Source organism: Gracilinanus agilis, chromosome 1, assembly GCF_016433145.1.
Source record: "Gracilinanus agilis isolate LMUSP501 chromosome 1, AgileGrace, whole genome shotgun sequence".
In the NCBI taxonomy this organism is placed as follows: domain Eukaryota; kingdom Metazoa; phylum Chordata; class Mammalia; order Didelphimorphia; family Didelphidae; genus Gracilinanus; species Gracilinanus agilis.
Genome location: NC_058130.1, coordinates 632,062,895 through 632,082,414, shown reverse-complemented (window position 1 = coordinate 632,082,414; position 19,520 = coordinate 632,062,895). Strand labels below are relative to the sequence as shown.

General features: G+C 40.3%; 1 protein-coding gene across 1 annotated transcript; it reads left to right on the top strand.

Annotated features, from left to right (window-relative positions):
* The first annotated feature begins 1,424 nt into the window (after positions 1-1,424).
* Positions 1,425-16,819, top strand: GEM (GTP binding protein overexpressed in skeletal muscle). Its single transcript, XM_044658195.1, has 5 exons — positions 1,425-1,563; positions 3,385-3,724; positions 10,173-10,249; positions 12,140-12,344; positions 15,356-16,819. The coding sequence occupies exons 2-5, from the start codon at positions 3,394-3,396 to the stop codon at positions 15,631-15,633; spliced, it is 891 nt and encodes a 296-aa protein (XP_044514130.1). The 5' UTR covers positions 1,425-1,563; positions 3,385-3,393; the 3' UTR covers positions 15,634-16,819.
* Positions 16,820-19,520: the final 2,701 nt, after the last annotated feature.

Genomic DNA, 19,520 nt, shown 5'->3' with positions numbered 1-19,520 from the left:
TCTGTGGTTTTATGATTTTTGGTGCTACTGCACTGGAAAAAGAATCGATGGTCTACAATATATGTTTATGATGGGTTTTCTAGAAGAAAGGATCTATTTGAATGGTGTTTCAATGATTCTTCTGTAGCCAGCAGCTAGTCATTCAGGATAATCCACAGTGCAGATAAACCACCTGCAGATAATGAAAAAAATGACTGTAGCTTCCTTTAAACTGGAGGAACATTTAAATTTGGCCACTGAGATAGCTGCAGTGCCTTTTGGCTCTTTATAGGACTCATTGACCAAGCCAGAAAGCAAAGCTGGCTAGAGGAAAAGACTGACACATTGAAAAGGCCCTGAGTCATCTCCCAACACAGCGTCTGGGGGAAGTTCAGGTGCCCTCTAAGAAGGGATGATTTAGGTGCCTCCCCTGGTAGATCAGGACTGGCATCTCCTACACACTATTCAAAGGAATCCCTTATGTACTTTGGGTTAAAGGAGACACCACTCCTGCTTCTGGCCAGTGCCTCTCTGGCCTTGGCCTCATGCCTGAAGTACTTATGTGCCCAGGGATTATTGCAGAGATGATGATAGTTGAGGTTCTGATCAAATCCCCTGACACTATAATGCCCTGCAACTGATTGCAGAGGTTTGGCATCTGGTGGGATGTGCAGAGGCAAGTAGGGAGGGGCTGGGGGGGACTGACCACAATCTGTTTTGATATCTCATTGTTGCCTTCCCAAAACTGTCCCCATTGGAAGCTCACGGTGTCTCCCCTTCTTTTCTCCACGCTCTGCAGGCGCTGAGAAAGAATCTGAGTAGCTCTCGGGCTGTCACCACTCTTTTTCGTGGGCCGAAGAGGGGGGTGAAATGAGACAAGAGGCTATTTCTTCCCTAGAAGATGCTGCTAAAATTAATTGTTTCCCTTCTCTGCCCTCCCCTGCCCCCCTTTTCCAAGTGGCTGTAGATTCATGATTCGGAGGCTGGATGTTCCAGCGCCGAAGGTTGATCGATGCTGTCGTGACAAAGCAGAATGAATGGAGCCTCAGCTTCCCTTTGCAAACCAACTCCGAGCTTTTGTGTATCCTTCATCTGGGCAGCTCTAGAGTGCGCTGCCGGGAAAGACGATTAAGTGACACTTGGAGTATTTTTCCATTTTCTTGTTTTCACCTTGTAAAAAAAAAAGTCACAGGATCTGCTTCCCTGGCACTCTGGAAAAGCGGGTGGACGTTTGGGGAGGGAGAGGGGAAGAAAAGTCATATGACTGCAAGAAACTGATTTTGTGTTCTCTGGGAGCGTCTGCAACTTTGGGCTCTTCTGCATACCCGTTTCCTCCCAGCGGGGGGCCGCCTGCTCTGAGGCCAGGGCAGTGACGTCACGGAAAAGCCCTGTCTCTGATCAGATGTGCTTAATATAAACCTGGGGGAGCCGAGCAACTGCTGGAGAGAGGCAGGCAGGCAGTGGGAAGGAGAGGAGTTTACTCCAGCAGAGCGGACCGCCAGCCTGCGCTCGCTAGTTCGCGTGAACTGGAGATTCCCCGCGAACCCGCCGCTGCCTTGACTGGAAGGGACTGTGAAAAGTCAGGTACTGTGTGCGAGTGCGTGAGTGTAAGTGTGTGTGTGTGTGTGTGTGTGTGTGTGTGTGTGTGAGAGTGAGAGAGAGAGAGAGAGAGAGAGTACCCTGAGAAGCTAAGCTAGAACGTGGGGCTTTATCGGAAAGCCAGAGCCCTTTGCAGAGAAGGGGTACAAATGGATGAGACGAGGATGGATGGGTCGCGCGGAAACTGTGAGTAGCAAATGCGGCGTCCCCCGTCAACCTGAACTTCTTTCTAAGTAGTGAAAAGTGACCTTAGCAACTAGGATCCAGGCTCTAAAAGTCCAGAAAGTGAAAGGAGCTTAAGATGAGAATGATGGTAGTTTTTTTTTTTTAATTTGTTTGTTTTGTTTTGTTTTTTTAAAGGAGATGATACTATTAATTAGTACCAACTCTCAAGGCAGAGGGCAGGGTTGGATGGGGGATGGAGATGATGTCTTGCATTCCCCGGCCTTCTCCCCTCCAAAATAAAACCCTACCACTACGAGCCACAGTTCTTACGGGCCATTGGTCCTCTTGTTTGGGGACTGATACGTCCCTGGTGACTTCTTGGTCGACAATGGGTTTTGCTGATGAAAATATAAATGCTTCCTTTCAGGTACCAACTGAGTGCCCAAAACTCCAGGAAAGGAAGAACCACAGTAGAGTAGCCTAAAAACTGTAGTGGATCTCTAAGAAAGCGTTATACTCCAGATTTTGAGTTAGAAGGGATTTTAGAGGTCATGTAGACTCCCTCCCTCAACATGTTACAGATGAGAAAAATCAGAGAGAGCACATCAGTGATTTGCCCCAAGGTCTCAAAGCTAATGACTGTGAGAGGCAGGATCTGAGGTTTGGCATCAATTACTCCATCATGTCTTTTTGATGTTCTATAGTACATTTTTTTTTGTATTTCAGGTTTTTTTTTTTTTCTATTAAGGCTTCCAGACTATAAAAAAACTCAGTTGAATTAAGAAGATATATTGCAATAGAACTCAGTGAAAAGCAATTTGCGGGGCCATTCCTAGTGCATGTTTGATAGGTTTGGACATGGCTGAGTGCCAGTTAATGCCAGAAGCATGAGCGTCAGGGTGATGTGTTTTTAAAAAGGCATGCCAGTGGGCAGACGACAATGCTGAGGCATGAACCTCAAGGAGAAAAAAAATTAAAATAGTAGCCTTAGCAGCTGGAGAGCATCAAGCCAATGTGACTAAACATGGTAGTTCCAGTGTATATACTGCTCAAGCAGAGGGGCAATGATGTCATTGCCACAGGTTTCCAACCAAAGCAAAGCAGGCTGATGGATAGACCAGTGTAATTAAGTGCAGAATGAGCTGGAAAGATAACCTAGTCCTGGTCTGCTGCTCCTCAGAGCTATTCACTTGTGGATTTAAATGGAGGAGAGGTTTAATTTTTTTTGGATGTGTTTGTGACTTTGGCATTGACTCTCAGTATCAGCCCTTAGGAGCTAGAAGCAGCCTAGTATAATAGAGACCTGGGTTTGGTGCCAGAGGATCTGGGAATCACTTGATCTCTCTGGGCCTTAGTTGTCTTCATCAGTAAAATAGTGACTTAGAATATGTGACCCACCTGTCTGAGGAGTGCATTCTTTTCCTTCCCTTAGACATAGAGCTATTTCACTGCCTGGGGCAGTTTAGAAGTCCTCCTCCTTGAAGTGTGCATGAGTAATTCAGACTTGGATCCTTCAGAGCTCAGGGCTGTTTCATTGGTACCTTGTGTGGTAGAGATATGTAGTACTCATTTCATTTTTTAAAAATTCACTAAGAACCCCCAAACACATAATTCTGGTGTCCTGTTCTTTTTGCTCCTCAGGAACCAACAATGACTCTGAACAATGTCACCATGCGCCGCAGCAGTACAGCCCTGCAGGCACAGCAGCAGCGGTGGAGCATCCCTGCAGATGGGAGGCACCTGATGGTCCAGAAAGACCCCCACCCATACAACAACCGAAACCGATACTCCATGAATCCAGAAGACTACTACCGTCGAAGCTGGTCATCTGACTCCACAGATTCAGTTATCTCTTCTGAGTCTGGAAACACATACTACCGAGTGGTGCTGATTGGGGAACATGGTGTGGGCAAGTCTACCCTAGCCAACATCTTTGCAGGTGTGCCTGACAGCATGGACAGCGACTGTGAGGTGTTGGGAGGTAGGTGGCTAAGTACTGAGAAGACTCTGGTCAACAGGAAACATCAACATTAAAAGCAGAACAGTTAGTTAGACTATTTATCAGCAGGGTTTAGAACTGATATAATGCATTCTTGGCATTCACTGGTTTGTGAAAGATACAAGTCTCTAGGTCAAACCCTGGGGACCAGGAAGAGTAAAATAATCATTGACAAGGATCAAAATCTTCTGCACCTTGGCCAAAGAGGAAGAATGCTTAGATTCCAAGGCTAAGCAAAAAAGAGAAATGAGGTCTAGTGGTGAGAACCAGAGGCATTGTTCTCAATGTTATACCTTTTTAGCCATGGTCAGAGTCATCTGACCAGTTCATTTTGGTCAGAAACCAAATAATGGAAATACTCAGAATCCACAAGTTATTTTTTTTTAAACCCTTACCTTCCAAAATGGAATCAATACTGTGTATTGGTTCCAACACAGAAGAGTAGTAAGGGCTAGGCAATAGGGGTCAAGTGACTTGCCCAGGGTCACACAGCTAAGAAGTGCCTGAGGTCAGATTTGAACCCAGGATCTCCCATATCTGGGCCTGGCTCTCAATCCACTACACTACCCAGCTGCCCCCGAATCCCCAGGTTCTTAAGAATTATTCAGTTTGGGGCACTGAGGAGAAGTATACTACCAGCGTTGTTTTTTGCTTTTAAAAATGCAATATAGCACCATGCAAGAGAGAAGTTGGTGAACAGTCTCAAGAATCATAGTGGTGAGATGCTTAGTTTTGAAATGGAAAATAAAAATTGAAATAGTCAATCAAATCAATAAACACTTATTAAGTGCCTACTATGTATTAAACTCTGGGCTAAGCTCTGGGGATACCAAGGAAAGCATAAGACAATTCCTGCCTTCAAGAAACTTACAATCTAACAAGATACAACAACAACCACAAAGAAGCTGAAATGGTAGGGAGAGAAGGTTATGGTGATGGGATTGGAGGAGGGATGATGAAGTCCTAAGGCAGGAAAGGGAAATGATCTGAAGGGGTAAGAGTTTCAGAGTTGATTTTATCTTGCAAAATGATGAGTTCCTAAAAATAGTGAAATTCAAGAAAATAGCCAGGTGGGAAATGATGAGGTGAAATCATTGACAGCCTTCTTCAAATGGTGGTGGATCTGGAGTGCTATACAAATATATAAAACATTTTTTTCCACTAAAGTTTTAAAAACTTATTTTTTTGCTCTCCTTTTCCCCTCCTTCCTTCCTTCCTTCCTTCCTTCCTTCCTTCCTTCCTTTTCCACATTTTCAAAGTCTGATTTCATATCACATCATTCCCACTTTATAGATGGAGGAAGTAAGGTAGAATTTGGCTGACAGCCATAGCCAGTGAATGATTAGACCCATTCTCTTTGCTGAGATGTACAGTTAAGCCTGATAAATTATAAGCAAATAATAAAGGACTTTGTTCATTACTCCTAGAAAAAGAAGGCTACAGATAAATAAATGGCAGAACAAAGGGGCAAAAAAAATCAGTGTTCTTTCTGAATAAGATGGGGGGGGGGGAATAGAAGCTGCTTTGTGTCATGTATCTTCTTGTTTCACAGGGTAGAGGGTGTGGGTGTGGCTAACAGAGGAGCTGATTAGCTCCATCCAGCTAGCTGGGCAGATTTCCAGATATTCATTGAACTGCAAACTGCATGAAAGCAGGGAATGTGTCTTTTCTAAACTTTGCTGTTAGAACTTAACATAGTATTCTGAGCACAATAGGTGTGGTTGGACTGATGCCACACATCTGGATGATGCTTCCAGACCAATTCAGGGCTTTTGGAGATTGATGATATCTTTTTTTTTTTTTTTTAAATCTACACCTGTGATTTCATTGGTTAAAGGAAACTTCTATTCAGGAAACTCCCTCTCCTAAAGCAAGTTAACAATTTTCAGACAATTCATAATCTTGGAGAGTTGCCTGATAACCTGAGAGGATAAGAGACTTGCCCAAGATCATACATCTAGGATGTGCCAGAGGTGAGGCTTGAGCCAAGGGTTTGCAGATTCTGGAGTTTGTTTGCCACACTCTATACCATGTTGCTACTCTACTACTATAAGTCAATATAATAATAGTCTACTTTTGTCTAATCCTTATATATCCCAATGCCTAGCACTCAGTAGGCTTTTTTTTTAAACCCTTGTACTTCTGTGTATTGTCTCATAGGTGGAAGATTGGTAAGGGTGGGCAATGGGGGTCAAGTGACTTGCCCAGGGTCACATAGCTGGGAAGTGGCTGAGGCTGGGTTTGAACCTAGGACCTCCTGTCTGTAGGCCTGACTCTCACTCCACTGAGCTACCCAGCTGCCCAGTAGGCTTTTAATAAATGCTTGTTGACTGATTGCTTTACATTCTCTTGAGTACTTTCACACATATATGATTCTCAGAATAACAGCTTAATGAGCTAGGTAAGAAATATATCATGTGTGTTGAGGTTGGAGGTAGATGACCTCTGGGTCCTTTTCCAATTCTGGGACACTGATTAATTTCACAGATTTTCCAGTGAATGGTATTGTGAGGCAGACTGTTGAAAAGACATCTCATTCATAGATTTGGAAATATAGTAGATCAGGTGCTATCTGGGGGTGACTTCTTTGGAGAATCTAAGAGACATTGGAACCTGTCAGATTGCATGATAGAATTTATCTTAATTTTGTCTTCAAGGACAGAAGCCTTGGCAATAAGAACTTTCCAGATGGGGGAAGATAATGAGTTCAATTTTGGACAGTCATTCATTCACTCCATCAACCAGCATTGATTAAGCACCTACTATGTGCCAGACATTTTTTTCAGTCCCAGGAATGCAAAAGCAAAAATGAAATACTCTCTGCCTTCTGGGAGATTATATTCTATTAGGGGAGACAACATGTAAAGAAGAGAGAAGACAGCATGAATGACTAAAACTGCCCCACCCAGATAATGGGAAAATATAACATAAAAACAATTAGTTTCAATCCTGCTGTCATTCACCCCAACCTTCACCCATAGCTCACAAGGAACTAGATTCTCTTTCTCCCTTCCTCCTTCTTTCCCTTCCCCACTAGAAATGGAAAACAGTAAACAAATGAAGAGAGGAGTCAACGCATGGATAATTGAGTCACTGGTACTTAATTATAGAGACTATCAATAAGTAACTTGCATTTAATAATAGCTCTTGCTTCTATAGCATTTTATGGTTTCTAGAACACTTAGGTAGCATAAATATTATTAGACCCATTTTCCAGATGAGGAAATTGGGCTTCACCTGAAATGACTTATCACAGCTAATATTTAATAGCCAGAATTTGAACCCAAGTCTTTCATGACTCCAAGGCTCAGTGCTTTTGCCATGACACCATAACATTCTTGGGAGTCCTTAAGGCAGATTGTGAAGTGCTTATCTGACCTCAGATCTTCTCATCCAGTCAATGCAAAGTACATTAGTGTATAGATGTATATCTTATTGACCTATTATTTCAAGCTCACAATGATTTGGAGACAGGGATATGACTCTAAGTGACATCCTAAGGAAAACTGTCTTTTTGTTGTTGTTGCTGTTGTTAAAGATGTTTGGACTCTCCATCTCTTGGAGAAAGATCCTTGGTTCCTTTCCTGCCCCAGATGACTTTCTCGAAGAACCCAGAAAAAGTTTGGCTTTACCTCTTCTCTCTCTTCTTCAGTCTGTGTGCAGGCCACACTGTTCCCTGGACCTAGGCTTCCTGATTTCCCCATTGCTTTTGATATCCAGGGAAGTCCATGTTGAGAGTGTGCAAAGAGCAACTTCTGAGTATAGGGAGGAGCCTGAAAGATAAAAACCTTCCACTCAGGAACTGGTTAATTTGACCCTTGGTCAAGAGGCATGATCAGCTCTAATAATCCTACCAACTGGTACTGTCTCCTTAAATTAAAACCTCAGGATTCTGTGGATTCAGCTGTAATGTTTATCCTGAGTTTGGATGTCAATTCAAGAGGTTCTGCACATAAGAACTTAAAATAAAATAGTGCTACATCCTATTGAAATCTTATTTTTCCTGAATATTCTGGGAATGACCCACAAGACATAAATGAATAATTTTTCATTCCAACCCATGAATAGGGATCATAGTCAGGATTAGAAGAGACATAAATGCATATGGAGGTGGGGAGACTGAGAGATAAACATACACGGTGGCAGCAGCCAACAGGTAGCCTTCTTTATCCATATGCTCCTTTTTTGTTGTTTCCCATTTGTTCATAGCTTCAGGATGAAGGGATTATATACTAGAGTAGAGAAGTATTCCTGTGTACTTGCTAGATAGGTAGAGTTAGTTTTGGGCCTGGATCTATGATATCTTTGGTGAGGGAACTCCCTTTACCAATGCAGGTTGCCAGCTTCTCTTACTTAGAGCAGCAATTCTTAAATCTTTTGATCTTGGGACTCTTTTATATTCTTAAAAATTATTGAGAGGGTCAAGTAGCTGAGTGTATTGAGAGCCAGGTCTAGAAGCAGGAGGTCTTGAGTTCAAGTCTGGCTTCAGATACTTTCTAGCTGTATGGCCCCGGTCAAGTTTTTTCACCCTCATTGCCCAGCTCTTCTACCTTGGAACCCATACACAGTATTGATTCTAAGATGGAAGGTAAGGGTTAAAATGAGTAGGCTGGTTCACTTACCCTATTAAGGTAGGATTCATATATAATGAGACCCTTAGGAAAGCCACAATGATTCTTTGCTTCAATGGGAAAGAAAATTCTGATGACCGTTTCCAAGTATCAAAATCCAAAGGCCAGAAATGTCAGAATAAAGGGAAAAACATTTTAAGTGGGTCTGAGTGTATGACGATGCATGGAAGAACCTCCTACAAAATCTTGTCTTTTTTCCCCTGTCCTTTGCCTAATCCTTCCCTTCTGCTCCTTGCCCAACTGTTCCCCTGGACTCTAAGTATGTTTGCACATTGTGCTCACCCTTCACCCACAAACAGTTTCAGAACAAGGGAGGGGAAGGAAAGTTTCCATTACTAAACAGAGCTGGAGCTGCTACTTCTGTTGTGCTCCAATGGTAAAATAAGTCCTGTGTATTCCTGGAGAATTAATTATGTTTTTACAAAAAAGGGATAAAGAAAACCAGAGCCAACACTATGAGTGTCTCAAGATCTTTCTCTTTTTCCCCCTCTTTCAAAAAAAAGAAAACTAGGGATGAACAGAACCCAAGACTATTCAACGGGCCCCAGAACCACTAAGAAATATGACCCTCATAGTTTCTTTTTAGATAAGGAATGATGACAAATCATAATCGATTGTTGATAAAGTGAGGATACTGGCTTTTGCGTGGGACTAAAAAAGGAGCCAGTTCCACTCTTTCAAAGATCCAGGAATACCTAATATTTCCTTGTGCTCAACGGTCGTTGGCTCTGAGCCAATGAGGCTTAGATATCGTGCTTTCCTATGGATAATGTTCAGACTCCATAAACTGTTGCCCATTTGTACATTACATGTGAGTGGAAGGGGCCCGTGTGCAATGCAGTGATTTAACACTCATTCATATATATTGGAGAAACACTTTTAGTATTTAAATGTGTGACTATGGTAAGAAACATAGTGGTGGTACAGTGGATAGAGTCCTGGACCTGGAGTCAGAAAAACTCATCTTCTGGAATTAAAATCTGGCCTCAGAGTCATCCGAGCTGTGTGACCCTAGACAAGTCACTTAACCTTGTTTGCCTCACTTTCTTCACCTGTAAAATTAGTTGGAGAATGAAATGACAAACCATTCTAGTATCTTTGTCAAGAAAATCTTGAAGGGGGTCACAAAGAGTTGGACATGACAGAACAACAGCAATAAGCAATGTGGTAAAGTGGAGAAAGCCTCAGGTTTTACTCCCTCTTCCATTTACTCCCCGCATCTAAATTTTTAAATCTCTCTGGGCCTCAGTTATCTCATAGGTAAATAAAGGAGTGGGACAAGTCTGGAAAAGATGACCTCTATGATGTTTTCAGTCCTGAACATATAAATGAGAGTTAGTTTAGTGGAAAAAATGCTGGATCTAGAGAATTTGAGTTCTAAACCCAACTCTGCTACTTACCTTGGATATTTATATTTACTTCTATGGGACTCTAGAGAGCAAATAATAGCTAGCATTTACATAGTGATTTAAATTTTGCAAAGTACTCTGAATATGTTGATCTTTACAACAACTTTGTGAAGTAAATTTTACAGATGAGGAGAATAAGGCAAACGGATTGTTACTTGGCCAGGGCCATACATACGGCTAGTGTCTGAGACAGGATTTCAGGTCTTCTCAATTCCAACACTCTACACCTTATAATTTCATCATCTGTCAAATGTGGGAATTGGACCAGATGCTGTCAGGTTTATTTCCATCTCTAAGCTGTCATTCTGTGATTCTTACATACAGCATTCCCATCTAAGAGCATCACTTCTAGGTTCCTATCTTCAATATCATTTTTGCTTTCTCTTCTAGAAGATACCTATGAACGAACCCTGATTGTTGATGGGGAAAGTGCAACCATCATCCTGTTGGACATGTGGGAAAATAAGGTATGTGGCTCCAATGAATACTTGTCTTCCAGTTCTTCAAAAAGAGGCTTTTTGTTAGCCAGAGTCTGAAATACAAACAAGTTCTAGTTCCTTGAATTTATGTCCGATAAACATACCCAGTAAACCATCATTTTAGGAGGGAGTAGACTGTTTCAAGCTATGTGAAACTATGTAAAATGGTCATTCTCTCCTCCAACTTCTAGCATTTGTTTTTTTTTCAGAAGGACTCCAGTTTGTAGCTCTCACGTAATTTTAACATGTATGACAAGATGGCAGGGACCATACCTTATCTAACTTTTGTACCTATTCCAGGACCTAACAAAGGGTACTTACACACACATACACACACACACACACACACACAAATACTTGACAAAAGTTTGTTGAATGACCATAAGTGAGCATGCTTGCATGGTTCCTCATTTATCTTCTATGCCTGTAATGGGTACAGTGGATAGAATTCTGAGCCTGGAGTCAGAAAGACTCATCTTCCTGAGTTCAAATCTGGCCTCAGACACTTAATAACTGTACGACCCTAGGCAAGTCACATAATCCTGTTTATCTCAGTTTCCTCATCTGTAAACTGAGCTGGAGAAAGAAATGGCAAACCATTGCAGTATCTCTTCCATGAAAACCCCAAATGAGTCATGTAGAGTTGGACATGACAGAACAACAACAATATGCTTGTAAACCTCTTCATTCTTATTGGTGGTGTTTCATCACCATCACGTAAGACGACATCTTGGAGAGCCTTAGTGTTTTGTCAAATAAGGCTTTGATACCTACCAAAAGATCCTGGTAGGCTGGAGGTCCCGACCCTAGCTGGTTTCAAAGAAAAGGGTCTTCACTGGTAGCTTAATAGCTTGGTGCTCATTCTCAATTCAGCATATTTTATGTATATATTAGAATCCTAGGCTAAGATGATTGGGAGAAACTATAGAGACTGAGTGGCTAACCCTATCTTATTCCTGACACTTGTTATCACATATTTTATTGAGAAGGAGACTGAGATCCAGAGAAGTGGTACATATCTCTTCTTCCCCAAAGCATTCATGTCCCTATCAAGTAGTGTTCACTTTTTATATGAGGTCTTTCCTAAACTGCTTCCTTTTCATCCTCATTGGTTGTGAGTACTCTCTCCCTTCTTTATCTTGTATTTATGTATTCATCTTTAAACCTTTACATTCTGTCTTAGAATCAATTCTAAGTCAGAAGAGTCATAAAGGCTCTGCAATGTAGGTTAAGTGATTTGCCTAGAGTCACACAGCTAGGAAGTGTTTGAAGCCAGATTTAAAGCCAGGTCCTCCCAATTCCAGCCCTCTATCCATAATGGATAGAGCTATCCATTGTGCTACCTACCTGCTCCTTTAATCATTTTTTCATATATTTTGTATATGCTTTATTTCTATATACTTTATTTTCTAAATTAAAAATTTTAAATTAACTAGCATTTATTTTCTATCCTTTTTACCTCTTCTTCCTCAACTGAAAAATAAATAGCCAAAAATACTCTTGGAAGAAATATGTAGAGTGAAGCAAAACAAATTAGCCATGTTCAAAATTGTCTCATTCTACATATATAATCCTTTGCCTCTCTATCAAAAGATGGTAGCATTCCTCATCTCTGGTGCTTTGGTATTCTGGTTAGTCATAGTGTTGACCAAAATTCTTAAATCTTTCAAATTTGTTAATTTCATTTTTATAATGCTATTATTTTATAATTTGCTCTCCTTGTTCTGCTAACTTTACTCTTCATCAGTTCAAATGAATTTCTCCAGTTTTATCTGAAACTATACCCTTTATCATTCTGTATGGCACAATAGTTTGTCATCAAAGTCATATGCCATAATTGAGATGAATTATTCATAAAATTGTTTTTCATTCCACCAGGGGGAAAATGAATGGCTTCAAGAGCATTGCATGCAGGTGGGGGATGCCTACCTGATTGTCTACTCCATCACTGACAGAGCAAGTTTTGAGAAGGCATCTGAGCTTCGAATCCAGCTTCGCAGGGCTCGCCAAACAGAAGACATTCCCATTATTTTAGTTGGGAACAAAAGTGACCTGGTGCGGTGCCGAGAAGTTTCTGTTTCAGGTATGTGCAGCTTTGCAAATTAAATTACAGTCATTTGGCCCCTTCTTTTCTATGGTTGGTTCCCCTACTGTCTATGACTAAAAGCCTGAAACACAATTCCTGTGAGGTCCTAATTATGGACCATAGTAGTTAATCTGTGTTAAGACTCTCTTTCTTTTTCTCTTTTAATCTTTCTTTTCTCACTCTCTCTCTCTCTTGCTCCCTACCTTTTATTGTTTTCTCTATCTCTTTCTACAACATAATATAGTAAATAGTAAACTGGACTTGGAAATCAGGAAGACATAGATTCAAACCTTGTCTCTGACTCTTATTAGCTATGTGACCTGGGCAAGTCATTTAACATCTATTGGCCTCAGTTTCCTCATTTGTTAAATGAGAAGGTTGGATTCAGTAAAATCAAAGTTCCCCTTCTAACACTGAATTCATGACCATTTCCCTATTTATTGTAAAGTAGTCTTTGAAACCAGCCAGGGCAAGGACCCCCAGCCTACCAGAACCTCTAAGTAGATCTCAAAGCCTTATTTGGTAAAAAACCAGTCTTGTCATGACTAACACATCCCTCTGTTGGCCAAGTGTTCCTGTTCAAAGTTCACCTAGATTTCCATCTTGAAAATCTTTACTAGTGATGATGCTAAAGCATGATGATGCTAAAGCATCAGTGAAGTGAAAAGTAACTCTCCTACATGCAAGAAAAGACTAGAAAGAAATTGCAAGGAGCAGAGTTTTGGGCAAAGAATGTTGCTTGATGAATAACTTCTCTGTTTCTGATCCCCGTGGTTATCTAAATTTTCAGGAGGACTCTAACAATAGACCAATCAGATCCAAACAAGGCAGTGTAATTTGGGTATTTTTTCATATTGAGAAAGAGCTAATTCATTTTGATTATACAGATAACAGGAGTGATTTCAGAATCCTTGATGATGAGTTATTAACCTAATATAGATTTGACCATTGGCATATGTTTGAACAGGAAGACAGAAGATGACACAATTATGCCCCACTATAAGAAAATTCAGTATATAGTGGTCCACATTTATAAGTCAGTTATCATTAGACAGTTATAAAAGAAGCAATTCACACCAATAAAAAGATTGATCATTTTATGTTTTCTGTTTCTTTTTTAATTTTTGGGAAAACACATTGAATCTATAAGGTCCTTTCTTCGAATTGTGTATCACTTGAGGAATGATGACTGGGAAAACCACCAGGAAATATTTCTTGGTACTATTGTAGTTAAAATTGGATGTAGTAGGGCTGAATGTGGGCTGTGGCAGACACTAACTACTTCAGAAGCCAGAAAGACTTGTAAAAAGGTGATTTTCCTCAACCAGTTGCTCTTTCCCCATGACCATTGGCAGAGGAGTCCTTGACCAAGGAATGCTTCATTAGCTGGTTCTCATTGGATCACCTGATTCTTACTGTAGGCCCTGAATGTTTCATAGAAAGATTTTTCTCTTAAAGCTTGGGGGCTAAAATTACCTCATTAGGAAATAGTTGTAGTTTGAAATGAAGTTTAGATTATAACATCAAAACTCATGTAGCAAAAAATGAAATATTGACATGAAACAAGAAATGTATCAAGCCAAATTATTTTTACATGTAAGGTGCAATTTGGGAGTAATTTGGAAAGTTTTTGGAAGTTGAGAGTAAATCTTTCATACAACTGGGTTGACCTTTCTAGCACACTGCTGCTTAATTCTATGAGATAGTTTCCTAGGATCTAAAAAGCATCCATCTCACTTTCAGGATGCTTCTGACAGCATAGCACAAATTTGAAAAGTCTTCATCATATTTTTGGAATATTTTAATATATGATGCATGTATAATCCAGATCAAATTGCTTACCATCTCTAGGAGGTGAGAAAGAAGAGAGGGAGGGAGACAATTTGGATCTTATAATTTCAGAAAATGTATGTTGAAAATTGTTATTACATGTAATTGGGATTATTTTTTTTCTGCATGAACCTGCCTTCAGCACAGATTGCCATCCTTCTAGTGCAGTGATTCCCAAAGTGGGTGCTACCGCCCCCTGGTGTGTGCTGCAGCAATCCAGGGAGTGGTGATGGCCACAGGTGCATTTATCTTTCCTATTAATTGCTATTAAAATTTAAAAAAAAATTTAATTTCCAGGGGGCTAAGTAATATTTTTTTCTGGAAAGGGGGCAATAGGCCAAAAACGTTTGGGAACCACTGTTAGTGTGATCCATATCCAAGTCTTACCATAAATGTCCCCATATGGAGATATACACAATGTTCTTAAGGAATTCCTCTGGTTTAAAAAAATATCTAGGGAGGTGAGAAAAGGTGGATGCAGATGTAGCATTGGGACTATCCAATTTTACACAAAGTAGCACCAATTTTTTACATATTATCCATCTCGAATTCTCAAAGCAGTCCTCCTAGGTAAAGAAGGGCAAGTATTATAACTGTTTTGAGTAGAGAAAAACACTGAGCTGTAACAACCATATCATGGCTTCTGGAAGGTCACACAAATTCTTTGTGATGGATCCTGAATCTGAAGTGATGACTTCTGATTTCCAGGGCTCTTTTTGTAAGACTATTTGCTTCCATTTTTACACTGGAATGCTTCATTCTGATGAAAGGGGCGTGCTATAACCTACTGGCTATGGATTAAAATCTACATCTGTGGCAATTTCAGAATAAAAAGAAGCCAAATGTTCAAGTTGCTTGCCTACTGTGCCCAACTATAGAAGATAACTGATGATGATGCTGATGATGCTGATACTGATGATAACTCACATTTCTATGGTACCTTAAGGTTTGCAAACCACTTTATATATATTATCTCTTTTGATCCTCACAAAAATGCTGCAAGCAAGGTGTTATTATTATTCCCATCTTACAGGTGAGGAAATTATAATCAATTGACTTGCTCAGGGTCATAACTAGAATAGACAGGATTTGAACTTGTATCTTCCTAGATATTCCTTAGGTTACTTGAAGATGAGCAGATCCTGGCTTCATGAGTTTTTTTTTTTCCTTTCTTGCAGAAGGGAGAGCGTGTGCAGTAGTCTTTGATTGCAAGTTCATTGAGACCTCCGCTGCAGTCCAGCACAATGTGAAGGAGCTGTTCGAGGGCATTGTCCGACAGGTGCGGCTGAGGCGGGATAGCAAGGAGAAGAATGAGAGGAGGCTCGCCTACCAGAAGAGGAGAGAGAGCATCCCCAAGAAAGCCCGGCGGTTCTGGGGCAAGATCGTGGCCAAGAATAACAAAAACATGGCCTTCAAGTTGAAATCCAAGTCCTGCCACGATCTCTCTGTGCTTTAGAAGTTTCAGCCTCCCCAAGATGTCCTCCTTTATGGACATTGTTCAAGTCCATTGGGACCAATAATCAATCTACATTAGATTGGATGCTCGCTCATCGTTAGACTTGGTGTCCCCATTGCAGTTGGGAATTGGCTACATGCAACACGATGCATGGGAAATGAGAGGTCTTTGTTACTTGTCAGTATTTAATCCCAGGAAAAGGCTAGTCTTTTCTACCCAAATTCATCCAAACATACAGGGCAAGTTTTGCTGTTGATATGTTTTTTTTTTCTTCTCTCTTTTTGATAACAGCAGAATTAAAAAAAAAAAAAAGGAACACCTAGGATGAGAACTTTTCCTTATTAACATAACTTTATCTAGTGGTCTGCCCAGTGAATTTGAAGCCAATGTGGCATAATTCTATATAGTGCAGCCTTCTGAGGGCTATTCAGCATGGGGATCTGTCTCCTTTTTCCCCATTAGAATGGCCTCCCCAGTCAAACTCAGAGGTGCCTTGTTATGCTTTATAGAGTTACAACTGGAGTGCTGGCCTCATTACTATGACGTTGTTATTCTTTGGTAAAGCTGTGAAAAGAAGTGACCAACCTCACTGGAAACTGAACCTTAGGAAATCAGTTTTGTTAAGTGCCCGCAGCTAGAAATCTACAGTTTTGTAGACTAGATAATTGATATATGTGCCCCTCATACGGTGTCAAAGATTATATCCTTGAATATGTAGCTTAACTTTTTGATGTGTGTTATTGTTGATTTCAGGGAGAAATCCTTTTAACCAAGTTCTCCTTCAAGTCAAAATACTCTTTAAAATGATCGTCTTTTGTTATGCCGTGGAGCCATTAAAAAAATAAATCAGATCTTTTAAAAAAAACAGTCTGATTGTTGCAATCAGGAGAGCAAATGCCAAATGTTTGAATATAAGCAGAGGTCTGAGCTTTTATAAAACATTTCTTTGTGCCCATGTACTTCTGGTACTTGGCAACAGTCCTCGTGTATGTCACAGCTTTGCCATATTTATTATTATTATTCTGCAAAAAGAATAAACATTTTAATATTTGATAATGTGTATTTATGAACAGATTTCTTAATAGGAAAATGTTGATTTTTATTACTGTTTTCTATCTTTTTCAGAATATGCCAGTTTTTACCTACATGTCTTGTAATAAAAGAAATAAAAAATGTTTGGAAAAAACCCTTAATGTTTTCCCTCCCTAAATGAGATGGTCGTGATTGCTGTTTATAGAGCTCCAAAAGCCAGAGCATTCTAAAGACACTTATCTATTATTACTTTATATTACAGACAGCAGCAGCAACAACAGCATGGTCATAATTGGGTTTAAAGAAACATTCCCATCATCTATACCCTGGGGACTAGGAATCATAGTAATACAGAGATATTTTTAGGTGATACATTTGTAAAGTACTTAGGAAGTATTAAGGGTCATCTAAATGCTAAGTAATAGAAATAGCCCAACTGAGCTTCTTTTCCAATCTGGCAAACTCCTGATTGAACAGATGGGCCTTGCAGCTCTCCCTGAAGGCCAATAGGTTTGGACTTGGCTAAAGCAAAGGAGGAAATAATAAAGGATTATAAAATTGTAAGCTGGTTATTTTAAGGCCCGAGCCTGGTCTGGTGTTGTTTTAGCTGAATTCTCCATTCTGATGTTCATTCTATTTAATTCTGTTTTTATAATATCTCCCTGCTGGCATTGGGGGATGGGAGAGGGTTACAAACTTTGCTAGAATGAAAATTCATGCTCCTTTCACAATGTACCCCTTTTAGTTTCATTTCTTCATCTCCCGGGACATTTCTGGAGCTGTACCCAAATAGAGTCAGTCACCTTCCTACCTGCTTCTCTTTACTATTTCCTGCTGGAGTGTGTACAGAAATGGCTATATGGCTATCATTCATTGGAGAGATCATGTGCAAAAATGGGAAGAGCTTCGAATTGTAGTCAGAGGATCTGAGTTCAAATCCAGTATCTGACAGACTGTATATGGGTGGCTTTGAGCAAGTCACTGAAGTGTCTGTCCCTCAGTTTTCTCACCAATAAAATGAAGGGGGTGGGATTCATATGATCTCCAGGGTCCCTTTTAGCTCTTGAATTGTATGAGTCTGTGGTTTTATACTGACCCTGGAGATGCAAGAATGAATCTCTAAATGGCCCAACCTTGAGATTGGCATGTCAGCCTTGCATAGTCACGGATTTTCTCATTGTGTCTTTCCTGCTTGACCCAACATAGGACAACGTAAGTTATATACAACTGCAATTTTCCTTTAGCTAGCTCTATATGAATGCAAGTTCCCAGAAAAGAGAATTTCTGAGTTGGAAGGAACCCAAGTGTCCATCTAGTACAACTCTAACTCAAAAAGTAATCCTCATTACGATATATCTAACAGGGGGTCATTCTGCCTTTGTCTGAAGACCCCCAGATCCTCAGGTGGTCCTAGAGCAGCACATTCCACTTTTGGATAACTCTAAATATTAGAATTTTTTTCCTGATGTTAAACCTAAATTTGTCTTTTTGAAACTTCCATTCATTGCTCTTGGTGAAAGAGATCCTACTCTCAGGAACTGAACAAAACAAGTGGGATCTCTTTTTTACATGACAACCTTTCAACTTCTTTTTTGTTTGTTTGTTTTGTTTTTAAACCCTCTATGTATTGGCTCCTAGGTGGAAGAGTGGTAAGGGTGGGAAATGGGGGGGGGTCAAGTGACTTGCCCAGGGTCACAAAGCTGGGAAATGTCTGAGGCCAGATTTGAACCTAGGACCTCCTGTCTCTAGGCCTGGCTCTCAATCCACTGAGCTACCCAGCTGCCCCCTTAAAACTTCTTGAAGACAGCTCTCGACTCCTTAGCTTCTTTTCTAGAGATGAATCATCCTTCAAACAATAACCACATGCCCCCAAAGCAGAGAATTCTAGTTTTAACCAGTTCTAATTTTGGGGATGTTCTTTTTATATTCAACTTAACATCAGTTTCTTTGTGACTATACTGTTTGTTGTTTCTAATTCTATCGGCTGGTTCCAAGCAGAAAGTTTCAAATTCAAATCCAACAAATAATTTTAAAACACTTCTAGTCACAAAATATTATGCCAGACATTGGTATATATGAAAAATTTAGATAAGACCAAACCAGAAAGAACTGATAAATAGAAACATGAGGGTCATAATATGATATATATAAGCATATATACATAAACATATGTATTTTTTAATTTAAACATTTATTAATAATCATTTTTAACATGGTTACATGATTCATGCTCCTACTTTCCCCTTCACCCCCGGCACTCCCCCCATCCATGGCCAACACACATTTCCACTGGTTTTGTCATGTGTCCTTGATCAAGACCTATTTCCAAATTGTTGGTAGTTGCATTGGTGTGGTAGTTTCGAGTCCACACCCTCAATCATGTCCACCCCGACCCTTGCGTTCAAGCAGTTGCTTTTCTTATATGTTTCCTCTCCTGCAGTTCTTCCTCTGAATGTAGGTAGAATTCTTTACCATAAATCCCTCAGAGCTGTCCTGGGTCATTGCATTGTTGCTGGTACAGAAGCCCATTACATTCGATTTTACCACAGTATATCAATCTCTGTGTACAATGTTCTTCTGGCTCTGCTCCTTTCACTCTGCATCAGTTCCTGGAGGTCTCTCCAGTTCACATGGAATTCCTCCAGTTTATTATTCCTTTTAGCACAATAGTATTCCATCACCAGCATATACCACAGTTTGTTCAACCATTCCCCAATTGAAGGGCATACCCTCCTTTTCCAGTTTGTTGCCACCACAAAAAGCACAGCTATAAATATTTTCGTACAAGTCTGTTTATCTATGATCTCTTTGGGGTACAAACCCAACAATGGTATGGCTGGATCAAAGGGCAGGCA

What these genes read in the sequence shown, in the direction of transcription:
- GEM (XM_044658195.1), top strand. Translation starts at nt 3,394, where the DNA reads ATGACTCTGAACAATGTCACCATGCGCCGCAGCAGTACAGCCCTGCAG. An exon ending in CGACTGTGAGGTGTTGGGAG is followed by an intron (nt 3,725 to 10,172) that starts GTAGGTGGCTAA and finishes TTTCTCTTCTAG; the next exon opens with AAGATACCTATGAACGAACC. An exon ending in CCGAGAAGTTTCTGTTTCAG is followed by an intron (nt 12,345 to 15,355) that starts GTATGTGCAGCT and finishes CCTTTCTTGCAG; the next exon opens with AAGGGAGAGCGTGTGCAGTA.